Source organism: Manis pentadactyla, chromosome 3, assembly GCF_030020395.1.
Source record: "Manis pentadactyla isolate mManPen7 chromosome 3, mManPen7.hap1, whole genome shotgun sequence".
Taxonomy (NCBI): domain Eukaryota; kingdom Metazoa; phylum Chordata; class Mammalia; order Pholidota; family Manidae; genus Manis; species Manis pentadactyla.
In genome coordinates this window covers 216,746,929-216,767,769 of record NC_080021.1, presented here as the reverse complement: position 1 = coordinate 216,767,769, position 20,841 = coordinate 216,746,929, and the positions used below count along the sequence as shown (strand labels likewise).

The 20,841-nt window shown below is 59.0% G+C and overlaps 1 protein-coding gene across 4 annotated transcripts in view; it reads left to right on the top strand.

The window, feature by feature from the left end:
- The window catches only part of FAM78A (family with sequence similarity 78 member A), a 26,825-nt gene extending 5,984 nt beyond the window's left edge, over positions 1–20,841 (top strand). Inside the window, exons 1-2 of one of the 4 annotated variants that reach the window (XM_036913548.2) lie at positions 5,750–6,769; positions 17,781–20,841. In XM_036913548.2, the coding sequence (XP_036769443.1) occupies positions 6,447–6,769; positions 17,781–18,309 (852 nt within the window). In that variant the 5' untranslated portion in view covers positions 5,750–6,446 and the 3' untranslated portion in view covers positions 18,310–20,841. Of the gene's footprint in view, positions 1–5,749; positions 6,770–10,932; positions 11,335–17,780 lie in introns of those variants that run through there. The other 3 variants (XM_057499143.1, XM_057499141.1, XM_057499142.1) reach the window with 3 other exon arrangements.

Below are 20,841 nucleotides of genomic sequence, written 5' to 3'. Positions count from 1 at the left end.
GTGGGGACCCTAATCCCGGTGCTGGGGGCCCCCCCGGGAGGCCCACCCCTGCCTCCCCCTGCTCCCGCCGCCTAGCCCGGCGGCGCCGCGGAGCCCCAATTTCTGGCCGGGGGTCAATTGCGCGTTGGAGACGCTGCCCTGGAAGGGGAGGCGGGTCACTCTCAGCACTGTAGCCCCGGAGGCTGCGGGAGGCCGGCTGAGCGGCAGGGGGAGCCTCCGCCAGGGACCCCCGAGGGCGCGCCCTGCGAGCCGGGCTGGGAGAAGCGGCCCCTCACCCAGCCTTAGGGAACCTGTGACCTTCATTCGGAGTCTCCACCAGGCAGGCACCTTAAAGACCCCCAAGCCCCTAAATAGCAGCCAGCACCCCCGCATGCACTGACATTGTGCACACTCCACACTCACACACGTGCTCAGCAAAACCCAGACACGCAGGCAGACGTATACCCCCATGGACACAGGTGCACACACACCACCGTGCACACTCATGCACACCCACACACTCTCACCCACACACAGTGCACACGCAGTGTCACACACAACACACACACTTGCCCATCTGCACCTACAACACTTATGTTCAATCACACTATTGCATACCGCACACACACACACACACACACTTGTGGGCACACACACTTGGACACACTCTCATACACCCGAAAATTACAAACTGTCACATATCCCTCACACAGAGATGCACACCCTTGTTCAACACACACTCACACTCCAACGTCCTCTAATGTGCTCACTCGTACACACCATCACAGCCCCATGCCCCTGGAACATGCACCTGTGCCCTCCCATCCCCAGACTCGGGTCTGGACACAGCACATCAAAACAAGTTCCTCATCTACGTTCTGATTTACAGCAATCGATCTTACTCATAACCATTTTGAGTATGAAGTTGTACCTATATATTATTTATGGTAATTAATAACTCCATTCATCACACCCTCTGACTTCTCTCTGGCCCACAGGATCTCTCATGGGAACCATGCCCGCAGCCTGTCCCAGCCCTGGCTGTGTTGCCTGGTGTCTTCTGAGTGCCCAGTACAGACATCCAGTCAATATTGGGGAAGGATTGCATGCATGGATGATGGGGAGGCCGGCTGAGAAGCCCCAAGTCTAACATGCCCCAGAAGAAATGTGGTTCTGAACCTTTGGCTAGAAAGGCCTTTGCCTCCAGATTTGCAGCCACTCCAGGCAGAGGGTTTTATGTACTGTCTTCCACACATCCCCCATGCACCTGAGGGCCAGGAGCCCTGGGTCCTAGTCCCAGAGCCCTCCCTGGATGCCTGCGTTCCCCATTGGTAGTAGGAGCTGTAGACCAGCCCTCTCTGAGATCCCAGCTTAGCAAGCTCCCCTGGCCAGGCCAGGCCCCCTCCCTGCACAGGAGGTACATCAGTAACAGGTGGCTTCTGCGGCTGGCTCCACCTCCCTGCCTCCCAGTGAGACTGGAGTCATGTGGTTCCAGCCACCTGCCTGGCTCTCAGGCCCTGCCCTCCACTTCCCAGGTGGACATTCCAAGCCTCACCAGTGGCTTCCAGTCTGGTCCCAGACAGTGCAGGAGAGAACTCTGTCTGCCAGGACAACAGGATTCCAGCATTACCATTTCCATCGGTAGATCGGGGCCTTTTCTCCCTTGGGCAGTGCCTTCCCAGCACCATGATGACAGGGCCTGTGGGGGCTGAGAGCTCGCGGAGGACTGGCTGGGGCCCTGAGACACAGGCTGGTCCACGAGGAAGAAGGGCCCTTGAGATGCCTCCACTGGCCGTGGAAACGAGGTCCTTACAACTCAGGGCTCTGGAGCTGGTCTGCCGGGTCCAATCCGCCCCTGCTTCTTCAGCAGGCCTGTGTCCTCACCTGCAGAATGGGATGAGGGCGGGACCCAGGTCCCGGGGCGCACAGTGACACACAGCAAGGAGAGGCCACATCCCGCTCTGTCTGCAGACTTGGGGGGACTCCTGGCTGTTTGGGCTGCATGGAGTCATGTTTCTACCTCTGATTTATTGAATGACTTCGGGTTTTCATGATCTCTCTGGGCCAAAAAGCCCGAATTGAGGGATTTTGTCCTCCCACTGACAACAGTTTGAGCTCCTGACTTGCCATGCTCAGTTCACCACCCCCAAGTAGGGGCTGGGGCTGTGCATTCAGACCCCTCCTCTTTCCCATTCACTGGTGACTCCATGAGCCCCGGTGAGGTGAATGGGTCGGGGGCAGTATGAGTGTCCCTGTGGTGCTGGGCATGTCTCAAATGTCCCCTTCCCCTATTCTGCAGACGCCAGTGCCTCACACTCTTGTGGATGTATCACGGGCCTTTCACATATGCTGAGACAGCCGTGGGTCTGTGCCCAACACCCACAGGGCTCCAGAAAATGCTGATCAGGACAGAGGACTGTGTGGGGAGGCAGGAGGACCAGAGGGCCTAAGATTTGGGGAAGCAGCCAGAACCTTGGAGGGCCTCTCAGGAGCTGTGACAGGGCAGGTGCTTGTGAGCCCAGTCTGTGCAGACCTCCTATTTGTCAGGGGACCCTGAGGGAACGCTCCCCAGCTCAGAGTCTGGCAGACAGGCTCATGACACCACCTGGGCCCTCTCCCTGTGGAATGTGCCCAAACTAGCCCAAGACAAAGGACTATAGGGGGTGAAGGGAAAGGGGCAGTCCTGGGGCTGAGGTTAAGGGAGTGGGGTCTCCTATTTGCAAGAACCCTCCCCCTGCAGGCACCAAGCACTTCTTCCAGTGGGACTTGCTGGAGCCAAAGCCCCATAGGGGTTGTTCCATCCAGGTGCAGAGGGGCTGGCCCCAGCAAGTGAGGGTCGTACCTCGGGAGGAGGAGATATGTGGGCTTTGGACTTGGCCAGGGGATCCAGACCCCAAAAACTCACTGTCTCCTGTCCGCAGTCTCTGTGCAGCCCACCTCCAGGGCCAATGCTCATTCATGTAGTACCTCACACACAGTGGGTGCTTTACCAAAATTCTCACAAACCCAGGCTAAGCCCAAGGCCACAGGCTTTGAGAGGATGGTCCCCAGTAAATCATCTCCAGGGCCTTGGCCACTTACAGAGCAGGTTAGGGCTCTGGACTCTGTCCTTTTCAAATGAGAAAAATGTATAGCTTGGCACACGTTCATAGAGCACCCATGTCCTTGTCATCAGGACAGTATCCCTGCCCTCAGGGGACACCCTGGCCAGTGGGGTCTGTTCTGTTCCAGGCACTGGGGATGATGAAATGCCAGGTGGTTTATGACATCAGAAAATAGTGTCTGATGGCAAAGGAGGTGTTGAAGGTCACACGGTGAGTCCCAGAAGGGCAGAATGTTTTTGGGTGGGGACCATGTTCATGGCAGGGAGAGGCCACTGTGGGGCAGAGCCCAAGGAAGACTTCTCCCCAGAAATGGACATGTACTGAGGGCCGTTAGGAGACCTGTGCTGTCGGGTTCTACTGTGTGGCAGTAAAGAGGTCACGAGGGCCACCCTGCCCTGGTCTCAGTCAGCAGGACCAGGAATAAGTTACCTACTAGCTGAGATTGGAAAGGGACAACCCCTCACTAGGCTGGGTGAGGGCTTCTGGTGGTAAGCAGGTTGAGGGTAAAAGGCTGCTTCTTGCCTGTGGCCTGGGCTGGTGCTGGTATGCGATACATCACTCAGCTCTGCTGAGCATCCCTCAAGCAAGAGACCGCCAAGGGGCCGGAACCCTCACCCAGGCGCTGCTCGCCCTGGCACTCGGGATGAGCTGGCTTGGGAGTGGCTGGAACTATCTCCCTGCACCCTGTGGCAGGCACCCGTGGAAGTCAGAGTCATGGTGCGGCCTGGGTGGGGGAGCATGGCTCTAACGTGGCTGCCAGGTTTTCTGATGTCACAAACCACCTGGCATTTCCCCGGGCGATGCATTGCAAGGTGCGGGTGGTGCTACTGGCTTGAGGCAGCCTGGAGAGGGTTCCTAGCTGTCATACCCCTGTCTAGGGTCAAGCCCCTTTTGAACCTCAGACTTGGAGGGGTGAGGCAGTCCCAGCTGGGACCCCTGCAGGGCAGGGCCGTGGCAAGGCTCTGGGTCTCCCAGCTTCGGGTTCTCCTCCTCTGAAATACGCATAACAGGCCTCCCTACACAGGGGGATCCCGTGGTGGGTGAGAGGAGGAGGCTTGTACAGCATTTATCACAGCTGACCCCCAACAGGTCTGACCATGTGTCAGGTCAGGGTACCAGGAGGCCCAGGAGGAGGGAGCAACAGGGGCCCTTTCCCCCAGCTTCTCCCCCTGCCCCCACCTTCCCAGCCCTGGAGCCTCTCGGAGCCCCCGTACTGTTTCCACCCAGCCAACAGCTCTACCGCGTCAGAAATGCCAGGGCGGTGCAACCCTCCTCCCCGTGCCCTGAGCCCCGGAAAGCCTGCCCAGTTCAAAGGGCACAAGCAGCTGCCCACCTGGACCCGAGGCAGAAGCCGAACTACACTACCCAGAATTCTCGTGGCTAGCCAAAGAGGAAATGTCGTTTGTGCAAGGGGAGGCTCGGCTCCCCAAGAAGCTGCAGCGAGAGAGCGAGGGGGGCAGAGGGGGAGAGGATTACCAGGGGGAGGGCGGGCTGTGTGCGGGGAGCGAGGGTGGAGAGCCGGGCGGGCGGCGAGGAGGCGGCGGCATCCGCCCGCTCGCCGCCGCCGCCTGCGGTCCCGCATCTCTGCAGGGCCGGCGAGCAGGCGGCGGTCCCTGAGTGCGCTGCGCTTCGGCCGGCGGCTGCGGGCGGACGCGGGGCCAGGCCGGCGCAGGGGCTGAGTTTCTGCAAAGTTTGACCTGGTTGCCTTTCCGATGCTGCAGCAGAGCGAGGCAGCGCGGGGCGCGCCAGGCGGCTGCGGCGCGGCGGCGGGGCCGAGGGCGACAGCACGCTCACAATGATCATAAAATAAAGCCGGCGCACTGGGTGGGGGCGAGGGAGACCCGAGCCTTCCCCGCCGCCCCCGGCCACCCCCAGCAGCCCCAAGCTAGGAGGCGGTGGGGGCCGGGGGCGCTCACGCCGGTCCCAGACCCCAGTAGAGCCAAAGGACACAGCCAGGGGGAGTGGGGGGGGGCGCCCCGAGCACGCGCCCGCGGCTGGGACAGGGGCATCCGGAGGGCGGCGGCCGGGCACGCCGAGCGGCCCGAGGGGCAGGTGAGTCGGCGGCGCAGCCCGGGTGGGGGCGTGCGCGCCAAAGTTCCCCGGCAGCGGCCAGCGCGCCCGACGCGCGGGGAGCCGGGGCCGCTGGGCTGCCGAAGGAGACAGGCACCCGCCGCGGCGAGGCTGGGGCGCGGCGCCCTCCAGGGGTCGGGGTCCAGGCCCGGCAAGGCGCGCGCGCCCGACCAGGCCGGCCTGCGGGGTGGCGCTGAGCCCCGGCCGGGAAGCGGTGCGGGCTCTGGCGGCGGGCGGGGGGCAGTCCGGCCCCGGCAAGTCCACGCGGCCCACTGCAGTGCCCGCCGGCCGCCTCCCCAGCCCGCGCCCGGGCCGGGCGGGTGTCAGAGGAGATGTCACCGGCGGCGATTATTCGCTGGTGCGCGCGGTCTTGCGGCCGCAGCTGACGGGGCGGGCGGGGTGGGGGGGGCCGCCGCCTCCGGGGAGACCGCCCAGAACTGCGCCGTCTGCTCCGCAGCCCGCGCCCCGCGCACACGTCGCCGCCCCGCGCGTCCCCCGCGGCAAAGTTCGGTTCAACTTTGGGGCGAGGCGGGCCCTGACGCCCTGTCCCTTACACCTCCCACCAGGTCTTCGGCGGCCGCGGCGAGCCAGGCGCAGCCCCGGGGCCCCGCGCGGCGGCGACGACAGCGGCTTGGGGACAAGGCGCGCCCGCGAGTGGGCGCCGACGGGGACCCGCGCTGCGCCGCGCTCCTCAGGGACCCCGCGGGCCGCCGGAGCCTGGTGCTCGCCTCCTGGAAGCCGCGGGTCAGCGCCCGACCCCGAGGGCGCCCGGACCTCGGCGGCTGCACAGAAACTGCCGTTCCATTGATTCGGCCCCGCTGGGCGAGCGGCCGGGTGCCTGTGCCCCGGGCGCGTGCGGAAGGCACAGGGGCAGGAAGTCGTCCGCTGCGGCGAGGCAGCGCCCAGGGACGGAGCCTTCCTTATTTATGTGTCTGCCGGCATTTGCCTTCTGCACCGAAGACTTCAGGGAGCGTCTCCGAGCTGACGTTCCCCGTGGGTGAGGCACAGAAGGGCTGGATGTCTGAACAACATGATCATCCATTAACTTCCAAACTTTTCTTTTTAACATTTTAACCCAAAGAATACCGGTGATTTTTGTCCACTGCTAGCAGGAGAAGGGAGAACCTGGGGCTCTTGAAATGCAGCAAAATCCTTATTTATAAACAGGCCTGAAGTAGTGATATGCGACTCCCCTCTACTCAGTGAATCTTCTATCCTATGGATATCGGCCCTTAGATTTGAGACCGGAGAGCAATACTGTCTGCGCTGGGTCTGGCAGCCTCCATCCTCTCAATGCCCAGTTTCCTCTGGGACTGCTGGCCCTCCCTGGAGATCAGAGTGGTACTGTGTGCCATGGGCTGTATTCAGAGCATCGGGGGCAAAGCCAGAGTCTTCCGGGAAAGTATCACCGTGATCGACGTGAAAGCCTCTATCGACCCCATCCCCACCAGCATCGATGAGTCCTCCAGCGTGGTGCTCCGCTACAGGACGCCCCACTTCCGTGCCTCCGCCCAGGTGGTCATGCCGCCCATCCCCAAGAAGGAGACCTGGATAGTTGGCTGGATCCAGGCGTGCAGCCACATGGAGTTCTACAACCAGTACGGGGAGCAGGGCATGTGAGTACCGTTTGTGGAGCTGCTGGTGGGGGACAGCTTGGAGGCCTGGGCCTGGGGGGCAGGGGCTTAGAGAGGGGCCTGCCAGGGCCAGAGGGAAGCTTTAGGCAGATATGCATGTGGCTTCTGAGTCCTCCTTGGCCAGGTGGCCTCCTAGAAAGTTGGCCTCTGAATCTGTTGATCCAGACTGGGGTCATGAACTTCCCTCCCCTTGGCCCTGGCCCCTGGGGTTCTGGGGTCCTTCCCTGTGAGGTGCTGAGAAAGCAGAGGAACATGCCACCAGGTGCCTCTTTGGCAAGGCTGTCTGGGGCCACTCGAGAGACGGTGGCTTGGCCCCGAGGCTCAGGCCTCCACAAGCACATGTGGTGGATACAGGGAAGAACAGCCCTCTGACACTTCCACAGTGATTTGTGGGTGGCTTTGTGTTGGGCCTGAACTCGTCTCTGACGCTTTCAGATGTACATCAGGACTTGAGGGCATGCTTTGCTGTTCCTAGCAGTGTTTGGTCGGAGAGGACGGCTTGCTTTAGAAACCTGGTTTGCTTCACTGTGTAGGGTTTTCTCTCTGGGAGGCAGAAGGCCGCTCTATGTAGACATCCAGGGTCAGCGTCCAGAAGGCTCCCGTGGGGCCCTGACAGCCGAGAGGAACCCCTGGCCCCTTTGCAGACTGGTCTGCAGAATGTTCCCGGACAATGCAGATCTCGATGCAGGACACTGGGCCCCTGGGACTTCTTTCTGGCATGTTCCCTGATCCCCGGTTCTGGGTTGTCCTGGGAGTGTAAAGAGCAGCAGCAGATGGAAGGGAGACTTAGCTGGCCTAAGACAAGGCAGTTGAAAGAGCTGGTTCCCAGCCCCAGGTCCCTTTGAGAGAGTGGGAACGGCCCTGCGGGCAGCCTCCCAGCTAGACACCGGTGAGCAGCTGTGGGCAGTCCCAGAGCCTGTCTCCCAGCGTCTACCCTGTATAGCACCCGGTTCTGCAAAAAAGGAGTAGGGAGGAGAGTTTCCCCAGAGTTGGAACTGTTTGCAGATTTAAGAGCATCCCAGGCCTGAAATTAGAGGGGGTGGGGAGGGGATGGAGGGTGGCGGGACACCAAGTCCTGGGGCTTCTCTACTTAATGCCTCTGAAGTTATAAGGGAAACATGAGGATCATGAGAAAATTTCAAATAAGGGTGTACCCACACTCGCCCCAGAGAGGTGCATGCAGAGCCTCTCTTAACACTCACCAGCTCTCCGTCAGACGGACTGCTAGGCTCAAGCCTTTTCATTCTCAAAGGCAGCCTTTTATCCAGGCTGGAGGTTGCCTTTCCATTGCAAGAAGGGAAACGTGAATCTTTGTTATATGGTGCGGACCTTTCCTAAGGAGCCTTAAGCCTGAAACCTTCCTGGACTTTGCAAGTCATGCAGGACAATTGACAAGACACACATGTTTTTCTAGGGGTTTTAGGCTAAGCCTGTTTTCTTCCCTAAAGAAGTAGGGAAGGCAGAAGGTCCTTTGGAACGTGGAAAGATGCGAGGAACGTGGAAAGGGGTGCATTTCTCAGGGTGGGGGAACAGGCCTGGCCTGGCACCTCAGCTGCCCAGTCTGTGCACAGTGCTTTACAGAACCCTCAAGGCCTTGTACTCCATTCTGTGGCCCGGAGTCCCTGCAGGCACTACTGCTGGAGGCAGTCTGAGGCGGGAGACCTGAGATGGCCGTTCTCTCTCTGAGCCGGTGCTTGTTCCTGAATAGAGGAAGGCACCTAGACTGCAGTCAAGCAGACCAGGGTGGGAGTCCAGGCCCTGCCACCTTCCAGGGTGTGACCATAGCCACTCTGACCCTCAGTTTCCTCTTCTGCAGATTGGGGCCATAGTCTTTGCCCCAGGGCTTATTGCAAGAATTAGTGTGATGACCAGCACTTAGGGCAAGGAGCTCTGGTCTCTAATGTCACACTGTGGTGATTATTCTCAGATGAGGAGGCAGTGATGGTGTATGTAATGCGCTGAGAGTCGTGGCTGAAGCTATAAAATTCAGCAGATGTACATCCCTCCTGGTATTGAATTTCCCCCCAGCCCAGGGCTTCCTCTTTTATACAGAGCTCAGTCCCTGACTGTTAAAAACAGAGTAAGTCATGAATGATTTGAGTTTTCAAGTGGTTAAAGGCCGTTTTCCTTTCTCTCTCCCTGCTTCCCTTCGTCCCTCCCTTCCAGGGGCGCCTCCTTCAGCGCAGGGCCCTCTGGGCCCTGCACACCTGAGTCTTCCGGGGCCAGAAGTCCTAGCTGGGGTGGGACCAGCCCCAGAGGAAGGGCTGCGTGGCTCCCTGGGAGAGGCAGCATGGCGTGGTTCTTCATGGGCTCGACCCCAGGGGCACAGTGACCCGCCAGTGCTGACTCTGGGGCCTTGGCAGGTCACCTTGAGGGTGTCCGGCATGTCATCTGTCCATGGGGATAAGGAAAGAAGTCCCCGTAGACAGCTGTGAGGCTTCAGTGAGAGAGCAGGTGTCGGTAACAACCCCATGGCTGAAGCGCCGAGTCAGAAGCTACTCAGCTTATTAGTAAACGACGAAATTTTCTTAAGAAACTGAATTACTGAATAGCAGGCTCCTCAAGATGGAGCCTCTGGTCCGTGGGCTGAGCTGTGTTCGGCCGGCGCCCCTGTGCATGAGGAGGCCACCGAGAGAGCCTGGTGTCTGCTCCTTGTTGGCGGTAAACAGAAGCCCTTACATGTGACGTCAAAGGCCCTTCCCCCAGACAATGCTTTTCCGTATTTTTAAGCCTCATGACATGGAAGAAATCGAGGAGTGGGGAGCCAGTGGGACTGACCAGAGACCCCAAGCCCCAGTGCGCTGTAGGTTCTTGATAACACCCCTGGTCTCCACCCACTCGAGGCCAGCAGCCACCCCCCACCCCCGCGACAACCGAAAATGTTTCCAGACACTGCCCGCTGTCCCTGGTGGGGGGTGAAGTCACCCCAGGCTGGGGGCCACTGGACTAGACCCAGACAATTCCAACCATTACAGTAAGACCCACATACTGGGTGCCAGTGGCCAGGGGTGGGAGCAGCCAGGTGGCAAAAGGTAGGTTAAGGCTTCTGTTCTTTACAAACAGGCTTGTATTCAAAATATTAATTCCAAGTACTTAACCGGAATCCATAATACCCCCAAATGTAATCCCTGCTGGAAATTAATCTCTAATCCAGGAGGAGAAGTTTTTAGAATGACAGTCTGGGTTTGAGACATTTGAAGGCGCCCCGGGAGTACCCGACCTTTACCGGCGAGAGCTAGGAAATGGTGAGCTTCTCCGAGCTGGCGCTAGAAGATTCTATATGGTTTTGGGTCCAACCACATTGCTTTAAAAGCCAACCCCCAAACTGTCGGAGACATCTGCCTCCACAGCCCGTCCCCCGCAATTCCTCAACCGCCACCTGTCAGCTGGCACAGTCTTCTAAGTGACAAGTCACAATTTCTCACCCGTGTGGGAGATGCTTCACGTCGTCCTGAGTTGGCCCTTCTCTCAAGTCCCCTGGGAATCTGGCCCAGGGCCAAGGCCAAGCCCAAGATCAGTTTCTGCCTCAGAATTTTGCCAAACGGCAGGCTGGGGTGTGAGCAGAGGAGAGCAGCCCCAGAGAGTTCCTCTGGGTTGGCAGTGCCACCTGCCCACACTCCTGTCCAGCAGGGTGTGGGCCCCAGGGCCACTGTGCACGGCACTTCGGCCTAGGGCCAGTTCCGCAGCCTTTCTGAGGCTCCTGTTCCATCTGTGAAGGGGGGAGAGTAGCCCTTCCCTCAAGGAGAGCTCAGCCCAGGGCCTGGCGTACACGAAGCCCCCACCCGTGGTAGTGACCAGCCACCCGAAGGATTCCTCGTTGCTGCAGCCCCACGAGTCAGCTGCTCCCTGCTCCTGGGTGGGGCTTCACAGAGTCACCCACAGTGACAGCCTTGGGCCGCGAGACCTCCGAGGCTCTTTCCAGCCAGCACTTGCGGTGACTCCCGCTGGGCTGGGAGAGGCTGGCGGATAGCACCGGGCAGCGGGGAGGGCCCGAGGCCTCAGGCCGGGGGGCTGCTGGGGCTGGGGTGGTGTGCACAGCTGCCCCGCCCCGCCCCCTCTGTCGTCTCCCAAGGACCTTGTGGGGTCCCCACCCCATGAAGAGCCAAGGCCTCTGAGCCCTGAAGCCACTTGCCCAGGGCAGCTTGCTGTGCTCCGGGGAGCGCGGACCGGGCTGGGGGGCCCAGCCCTGGGGACCACGTGGCCTCTTCCTGCAGCCGCACAGAACAATCGAAGACACTGCTTCCTCTCTGCCGCCGGAAGGTGGCCTCCCCCATCTGCCGGGCTGTGGTGAGGCGAGGGCAGCGTGGCGGGGAGACGGAAGTCCTGGTTTCCAGGCTTTGGGTGGGAGGAAGTGGGGGGGGCCTGCCCGGCCCGAAGAGAGCTCCCCGTGGACCAGCCCCAGCCAAGCGATGGCTCCGACTTTACCTTCCGAGGGCTGAAAACAAAAGCTGGCTGCTCCCAGAGACACGAGAAGGCACCCGGCAGCCAGACGGGTCGGGGAAATAACAGATCCCGAGATCCTTTTTGTTTCTGCTGATCAGATCTGGGTAAACCTAAGAAAGATCACTGATGCACGGTGCTGGGCAGGGGAAGTGGACAGCCACACACACTGTTTGTGAGGGTATCATCTGGCAGCATCTAGGAAGTGGGTTTGGCTCTACCACAGTTTCAAATACACACGCCTTTCAGCTCTGTTGTCCTGCTGGGAGTCTGCCTTCCAGAAGCCCTGAGCACCTGGTTGGGTGCCTCGCATACAGGAGGCATACAAAAAAGAATCCACTGACACGCTAATTGACAAATGCCTGAACGGGAAGCAGGACGCAGGGATGTGTGTGTGTGAGGAGCTCCTGTGCTCTGTGCTGTTCACAGCTGCAAGGAGCCGCCGTCGTCGGTGGGGCAGAGGGCTGGTCTGTGCACCTGCAGACCTGTGCGTGCTGTCTCACCTGGGCAGGTGGGCTAGAGGGCACCCCCATGGGAAGAGGTTACCACCTGGTGGCATTTTCTTAAAAATGTTGTAAAATATGTAGGGGAGGAACCCATTTTTGTTAAAAACAAAGCACTGAGAATGGACCAGGCCATGTGTCTGTGCGGTGAGTAACGTCAGCAAGGAGGGCAGGCGTGGAAGACACGGCTCTTGTTTCTCACTTTGTATGTTTCTCTATGGCTTGTTTTTTTTCAAACAAGTTCAGCTTTTATAACTAAAAACTAAAGTTAAACAAGCATGGGGGGGCCTTTCTGGGGCTGTGGCCTGGGCAAAGGAGGTGGAGGGAGGACAAGGCTGGGCCCCAGGAGTGGGGTTTGTTTGGGGGAACCCTGGGAGCAGGTGGGAAGGGCGGTGGAGGGGACACCCCAGTCCCTCCGTTGGGAGGGCAGGTGCCTGGTGACCCATCTGGTGGGTGACTGCACAGGCAGTGTGGTTTGGAAAGGTACGCTTAAGTCTCAATTGCTGTAAAATTGCAGAATTTTACAGAATCTGAACTTTTTGCAAATTGTGCAAAACTGTAAAAGAAAACTGGGGACAAGATGAGATAACTGCTAAGTGCCCATTTGGCCCACGCAAGGGCATTGGACCCAGGGATGAGCAGATGAGTGCCAGCCCTGGGCAGCCCTCCTGCCCCCGAGCCTCAAATCGTCACCTATAAACAAGTGTCTTAGCGCACCTAACGGGCATCACCGTGGGACGTGAAATAACAGCAAGGTGGACTCATTTAAGCCTAGGTATAATTTTAATTTAAAACAATATATTTATTTTAATGTATGTTAGAAAAAAAATATATATACTTAGCATATACAGAGGTGTGTCTTAGGAAAAAGTAAACTTGAGTTTTTAAAAAGTGATTAATGTTAAGGAAAAAAGTGAATAATAATACAGGAGGCATGCAGATAGGACCGAAATGATGAGAGACAGCAATCTGGGGAACTCTGAGCTGGGGTGGGCTGGGGCGATGCGGCTCAGGTGCAGGACTCAGAAGGCAGTCAGAGCTCTCTGACATTCGCCACGAGAGGCAGGGGCCCACAGGGGCACAAAGGGCCGTGCATGCCAGGGCTGGCCCAGGCCCAGGTGGGCCTCTGGTGTGGCTGGACCAGGGCTCTTCCTGAAGCAGCCAGGAAACGTGTGCCCTGTGGCCCAAGGTCCCAGAAGGGCGAGTGCCACCCCTCCCTGCTGAGGCATCTCTGGGTCTCTGGGGTCCCTGGTCGCCTTCACCCTCCACTGAGAAGTCCTTGTGCTGAGTCACCTCCCGGCTGGTAGCTGGATCTAGAGTCACTGGGGGACCCTCTGCAGCTCCTATGGGCACCCCTCAGCACAGCCCCAACCCCTTCTCTGGCCTTTGGGGAAGGCCTTTCTTCTTTGGGCTCAAACTCTTGGTCAGCTGTGCTGCTCAGAGGAGCCTGTGCACACGTGCGTGTGTGTGTGGGACACAGGTCCATGGGAGGCCAGCGGGTGAGAGCCTGTGCGTGTGTGCATGTGTGTGCCGGAGCCGCAGGGTAAGAGCCCACTTGGGCTGTGGGTCCTGCCTGGCAGCTTTCCAGTTGTGTGGCCTTGAGCCAGGCCTCTAACATCTCCAGTGTCCTCTAGAAAACGTGCGCCTCAGTCTCTGCCCTCTGAAGGATCAGGGCAGGTTCTCTGGGGTGGGCCCAGAGCTGAGCTACGAGTCCTACTGACTCGGACAGGAGGAGGGGAGCACTGCTGCCCCTGGCAGGAGGCCCGAGACAGGACGGGCACAGCCGTTAGAGGAACAGAAGGGCTGGTGGGTCTGGAGCCTGGGGAGGGTGTGTGTGTGTGTGTGTGTGTGTGTGTGTGTGTGTGTGTGTGTGTGCGCACATGTGCCCACTTGTGCACAAGCATGTGGGGCCCTGGCAACTGCATTTAGCTTTAAGGGCCATGGGAGCCATGGGAGGTTCAAAAGGGTTAGAGGAAGGAATAGTGCTATCAGATTTCTATTTTTAAAAGATTACTGGGGCTTCTGGGAGGAAAACCCTGCAGAAGGCAGGACTGGAAGTTGGTTTCTGGCCAGGGTGAAGGCAAAGGAGAAGGGGTCAATCTCGAAGTGAGAGGGAGGGTCAGGGATGGTGGGGGTCCGGAGGGCATAGGGCCTCTGCCATTGCTGCTGACCAGGGCCTGCCCACCTCTTTCACGGCTTCATGGCCAGCATCAATGGCAGGTGCTCTGCAAACATAAGTGGCAGGTGTTCTGCAAATGCTTGGTGAGTGGGTGATGGATGGAGAAGGATGGATAAAAAGGAGCAAGGGTACTGAGGGAGGCTGAGGAGTCCACTCCAGATATGATGCAAGGGGCCCGACTTCTGAGGCCTGGCTTCAAGCCCGGGTCTCCCTGTTGTCCTTTGGGTCCCCACACCTACAAGGACCAGGGCAGGAGTGTGACAAGCTGCTTCCTCAGCATGTGATATGGGCCGTGGGGTCCCGCTGGGCCCCAGGCTCAGGAGGGTCACTCTCATGGTCCAATGCTCTGCTGTTGCCATGTTGAAATTAATTTTTGAACAAGAGATCTATATGAGGTTGGACACGCATACACTGGGGGCTGGAGGGAAGGTGGGATCAAAATCTGTGAACTTGAGGCAGGAACACGTACATTTGCACTTATTCACAAAATCCCCATCTTCCAAATAGACCGCTGACTGGGCGCTTGTGTGTGGGCACGGCGCTGGGGACCTTGCTTATACCTTTTGGTGGCATCTGCCCATCAGAGCCTGCATTGTCCCTGCCCTGCAAACTGGGAGAAGGCTCAGTGTACCTGGGGCCAGGGGCCAGCTTACTACCTCTCAATGCTGTGGAACTGGGCCTTGAAGCCCAAGGTCATCCCAGAACAAACAGGAAATCTTAGAGGAGGCAGTAACTGTGTGGAACTTGTTCCGTTCAGAGCATGTATGATCTGAAATCTCAGAACAAAATGGTCTGAGATAAAAAAAAGGCTTCAGATTACATCAGAGCTGGCAAATCCATTAGTGTCAGAGGTGCAATTTTACCTGCTTGTGCGTCCCTCCGGTGGTCTCTGGAGGTTTCCGTGCATTGCTGTTCACTGTGTACCAGGTTGTATATATCGACACATTTCATCACAAGATTCTTGCAGAAACCGATCCACAGGTAACTGATGAGAAGATGGAGGCTCAGAGGTTGTGACTGCATCAGTGCTTGCAGCCCAGCTGGGACCGGGTCCAGGGCGGTTTGTGTCCCCCAAAGCCGAGCCCTTAGCCATGCGCCCTCTCTGGGTGGGACAGGCCCATGGGGACCAGAGGCAGCCATGCTGGGGCTGGTTCTGAGTAATGCCAGCTCGTGAAGGTGGTCCCTGTCTGCGACTGAGCCAGGGCAGGGGCGCTGGGGGGCTGGGGGAGGGAGGCCCCACTCCTCAAAACATGCCAGCTCTTAGGAAGCGAAAGGGGGCCAAGGAAAAGCCAAGGTCCTTTTGCACATTTGCTTTCTGCTTTTTTTGAAAAGGTCTTGCAAGCAAGTGTAACCAGTGGAGGACAGCCTCCTGAACGGGCGTCTGGGCGCAGGTGGGGCCGAGGCACGGGCTTCTGGGCAACTCAGGGCAGAGACCCCGACCCCGGGGCCCACCCCGAGGGGAGCCCAATCAGCAGGCTCGCACCTCTTAGCAGCCACCCACTGTGGCCTGGGGGGTCCTGGGAGAGCCCAGCTCTTGGGAGCTGGGGTTAACAGTCTATTAGAGTTTTATTTTTGGATTCAGCTTGTTTTGCTGCTAACTATCAGTGGGTCATCGCCTTTAGAAACACGAGGCCATCTGAGCCGGTGCCCAGGCCCCCTTGGAGACGGCTGAGCTCAGGGCCCCAGGCAGGAAGTGACCTGCAAAGCAGGTGTTACCCTAATTTATGTCCTTGTCAAAGAAATAAACAGAAAAAAAAAGATAGCAAGACCACATTTATAATCATTCCTCCTATGGTGCCCCCCAATCTGCTAACGGCTAACCTTAAATAATGCATTTCAGTAGAGAAATGTATTTTTTTTATTGTGACGAGATATATGTAACAGAATTTACTGTTTTCAAGTTCAGTGGCATTCAGTACATCCAGCTTGTTGTGCATCCGTCTCTAGAACTTTTTCATCTTCTCAAACTGAAGCCCCACGCCCCCCAAACACCCACTCGCCTTTCCCTCCCCCAGCCTCTGGCACCTGCCGTCTACTCTCTGCAGGAGCCTGACCGTGCTGGGGGCTCTCATCCGTGGAATCTTGCAGTATTTATCCTTTGGTGTCCGACTTAGTTTACTTAGTATAACGTCTCTGAGGTTCATGCATGCTGCAGCCTGGGTCCGGATTCCCTTCCCTTTGAAGGCAGACTAGTACTCCGTGGTGTGGGTGCACCCCACCTTGTTTATCCGTCTCCCACCGACGGGCACCTGGGCTGTTGCCACCTTCCGGCCGCTGTGAACGGGGATGCGTTTTGTCCAGAGATGTATCCTGGAGAGCTGATACCCACGTTCATGGCTCATTCAGGTGTGCAGAGCGGCCTGAGCTCCGGTGTCACAGGTGCCTGGGGGGAAGCAGCACTGGGCAGCAGCACGTTGTCTGGCTCCCAGGCCCCACCATTTAGCCACATTACCTTGGGAAAATGCCGCCAACTCTGGCTTCACTTTCTCTGTCTGCTTGGTGGGGGGACATGATTGTTGATGAGTCTCCATGGGGTGGGCTCCCCAGATGCTCCTGTGCCCCCAGCCACATGGGAGCAGTGCCCTCCGGGCAGGCTGGCTTTGTCCTCTGCCTGCGCATTAGGACTATAGTGAAGACAGCGACGACAGGGTCTACCTCTTCCTGGCCTTCGCGTACGTCCTGCCTGCATCCTCCCGTGAACCCCGCAAGGATGTGTGACAAGTTGGGAGCCCCGGGGGTGCTGAGACCTTGCCCAGGGTCTCATGCCAGTCGGGGGGTGGCTGAGGCTTCCAGTAAGGCCTGTGAGGTTCCTGAGCCCCAGCTCTGGGCAGCCCCACTGTCTGCTTTGCCCCGGGAAGGCTGGGCCTCCAGCAGGTGAGAGCAGAGGGCAGGTTCCCAGACAGCCTGCAGCAGAGCCCAGGGGCCAGTAAAGCTGGTACCAAGCTGGGGCTGAGCCACATTCTGAGGTGGGAGCTGCTCAGGCTTTGTTAGTTCTGCTCTCTGAAGACAGGAGCCAGCTAGGCAGGAGCAGGAAGAACGGGGTTGTGGCGGAGGTGAGGAAGGGGCCTGGTGGCTCCCAGAAGCCTCCTCTGGCGCTGGCTGTGAGCGGACGGCTCGGGGCTGCTGGTGCCCATGCTCCCCGCCCCAGCACTGGGAGGAAGAGGCCAGTTGCACCTGCTTTCGTGAGTGGGGACACTGAAGCTCGGAGAGGACAGGCATTTGCTGCAGGTCCCGTGCTGGTCATTGGAGGGGCTGGGAAGCATCCCCAGATTGCTGACCCCGCAGCCACTGGGCTTGGAAGCCTCCTGTCAGCCCCTGAAGTGAGAGAAAGAAACTCACTGCTGCCTCGGGGATGCGTGTGGGGCAGCGGGGCTGCACCAACCTGCATCACTATCTGGGTCCACCATAATGTGTTGTGTGGCCACGAAGGGCCCCCAACACCAGCCTCTCGGAGCCCATGGCCGCCACCCTAACCAAGGTCACGTGACTGTATGTGGCTGTCCCGCCAGTGGCTGGGACATGGAGGGTGGGGGGCACAGACACAGCAGGCTCCCCGTTACCTTAACCACCACCAGGCCTCTCCAGGTGGCACATCCCCTCAAGGGCAGGGGCAGCTGGGGCTTCCTGAGGCCCAGCCAGGATTCAGTCCCAGCTACAGTGGTGTCGGGGGTGGACTGTTTCGATGATTGATTCGAGAAAACAGGATGTGGCTTCTGAGGAGGGGCTTTGTCTGGGGGCCCCAGTTGACCTGACGTGATATTGGATGCCTGTTTATTGTCTGGCCTCCTGGGAGGTAAGCCCCGTCCATGGACAGAGGGGGAGCAGAAGAGCCTCTGGTGGCTGACTGAGTAAACTGGCCTTCTGTCCTCAGGTCCAGCTGGGAGCTCCCGGACCTCCAGGAGGGCAAGATCGAGGCCATCAGTGACTCGGACGGGGTGAACTACCCCTGGTACGGTAACACCACCGAGACCTGCACCATCGTGGGCCCCACCAGGAGAGACTCCAGGCTCATCATCAGCATGAACGACAACTTCTACCCCAGCGTCACGTGGGCAGTGCCCGTCAGCGAGAGCAATGTGGCCAAACTGACCGACATCTACCGGGACCAGAGCTTCACCACATGGCTGGTGGCCACCAACACCTCAACCAACGACATGATCATTTTGCACACACTGCACTGGCGCATGCAGCTCAGCATCGAGGTGAACCCCAACCGGCCTCTGGGCCAGCGCGCCCGGCTACGGGAGCCCATCGCCCAGGACCAGCCCAAAATACTGAGCAAGAATGAGCCAATACCGCCCAGTGCCCTGGTCAAGCCCAACGCCAACGACGCTCAGGTCCTCATGTGGCGGCCCAAGTTCGGACAGCCGCTGGTGGTAATCCCCCCCAAGCACCGGTAACAGCCAGGGCTCCCCGCTAGTCAGACTCAAGTAATAATACTGCTCCAGCAAAACCCACACGGACTCCGGTCATTCAGCGAAATACAACCATTCTACCTTCTCCAGTGGGCGGATCTCACTGTGCGACTTCCCCAGGATGGCTTCCCGGTGGCCTCCCCCGCCCTCTCCGCACGGGCTTCTTTTTGGGGAGGAGGGAGGCCCAGCAGGACAGGCTGACCCCACGTTCGCCCTTCCCTGTCCCCTTGGTCTCCTTTCCTCTCCTTTTCTCGCAATTTCAGTCATTCACTTGCAACAGACTCCCTGAAACAACTGCTTTTCCAGTTCTTTGTTTAATGCCTCCTTGGGAGGCTGGGGAGCAGGGGGAGCTGGGTGAGTGGCGGCCCCGCGGCAGCTCCCCCTTCGCCCTCCATCACGCGGCCTTATGTAGACTCGCTTTGCCAAACTTTTGCCTTAAGCTGAATTTAAAGGAAAAAAAAACCGAAGCAAAGAAAGCAGGATCTCTTTTTCTACTGGGCTCTCCACCTGCCAGAGGTGAGGGAGGGGGCTGGGGCGGGGAGGAGAGAACCTCACGGGCCCCCTGCCGTGGTCCTGGGGGAAGACAGGGCGCAGATTTAGGTCCAAAACCAGCTGCTCATTCTTTTGTTTCAGGAGAAACAGAGCCACGAACTCTGCCTCGAGGGGCCCTTCCCGTGGCCCCAGGTAGATCCGCACGCCACCTACCTGTGGGCCAGAGCCGTGAGCTACGGGCGGAGCGGCGGGTGTTCCTCTCCTGTCCCTGCTTGCAGCCCCCCCTTGGCTTGGCGTGTCTGGGAGGCGCCAGGGCGTCCGCCGGGCGTCACGGGGTCGAGCCCAGGGAATCGTTGGCATCCCAGCCCTCCGCACCATCCACAGCTGGGCCCGCCCACACTGCTGGGTGTGTGGCTTTTCCTTTTCTAGCCACACCTGTCCCAAACACCTGGAGGGCCAGCCACCTTGACACAGCTGTGGTTTAAATGGGAGGAAGCCCTGTGCCGGCCCGGCTGCTCCTCAGGGACGTCCCTCGCAGGTGCTCTGGGCAGGGCTACCGAGGAGTCACCTGCGGCGGGTGGTCTTGGATCCGGGCATGTGGGGAGGCAGCAGACATAGCCCCTCCTGCGGCTTGTCCTCAAGGGCGTAAACCAGGGCCCAGGGCTGGGAGATTAAGTGGGGTCAAGGTCAGTAAGCACCGGGAGGCTGGTCTGGGACAACGCGGCTAGGCTTGGGGGCCGCCCTGCCTTGGGTCCTGGGCCCTCTGGGCTACACCACGCTTTCTTAGCAATGTCTAATTTGGAGGCTGCTTGTGGGAGCTCTGGGAACACCCCAGGGACGCCCCCTCCTCCAAGCTCACCAAGTCCACAGTACATCACCCAGGCCCCACATTCGAACTAATAATAACCAAGCACAGAAGATTGTCAGATAAGAAAAATAATCCATTTCTGCTGCACATGAGCCACTTGTAGGAGCCCCAGGGACAACGTGGGAGGGCATGGGTCACCTAATCCTTGCTGGGCTCCTTGTCCACATAGCACTGTATCTATTCAAGGGGTGCTTATCACCCAGGCTGTCTCTTGAGCCCGGCCCTGATGGGAGGCCTGCAGCTAACCCGGAGCAACTGGACTGGAAATAGCTGTGATGCCAGCCGCGAGCGGGGTGCTTGGGGAAACCCTGTCAGGCCAGGGACCTGCCCCCTGGGAACGGCCGGTTGCCTTCCGTGTGTGCGGAGTTCCTGCCGTCCAGGGAGGCCACACCCTCGAGTGAGGGGAGCGATGGGTTCTGACTCCACTTCCGGGGTCACACGGGAAGGGGCCAGGGTTAACCCGTTCCGCCGCTGTGGACGGGACCTGGCCTCCTGATGGAGTGGCCCTTCTCTGCACTCAGGTCTTTCTTGCACTAAAAAGGAGAAAGGGGCTTGGGCAAGGGGTCGGGAAGCCGGAGCTCTGCTTCTGCGCCGGGTCATCACCAAGGGGTTCTCCCTGGGGTAGGGGCAGGAGTAGGCAAGAACAGGAAAGGGTACTCCCAAGCTGTTCTGGGGGAGAGGTGCCCGAAGCCGCACATCCAGGGCCAAGCCCGCTGTGCCCACGAGGGGAGCGGAGCTTCTCTGGCCGCTGCCAGCTTGGCCTGCCGCACGCCTGGTCCTCAGCCTGCCTCGCTCCCTGGCTCCTCCCGCCCTCCTGTGCCCCTTCCTCTCTGCCCCTCCTGGCCTTTCTTAAGATGGGGCTGGGAAGACCCGGAGAGGCTGCAGGTCCGGCCAAGGACACTCAGCTTAGCTTGGGTCTGGACCCCCAGCCTCCCGCCTCGTACCAGGAGCGCAGACCCCAGTCTCTCACCTGGGTCCCCGGTCCCTTTGGTGTCCCCGGGTGCGGACACACTCCAGCAATAAGGATGTGGCGAGTACTGTGAAACAAACCAGGGCACTTACCAGGAGGCCTAAGACTCTTGAAGACAATGTAAAATGAACCTTTTTAAAAAAACAACAAATGTTCAGAAAGAGAAATAAAATGTAATTTTAAAGTA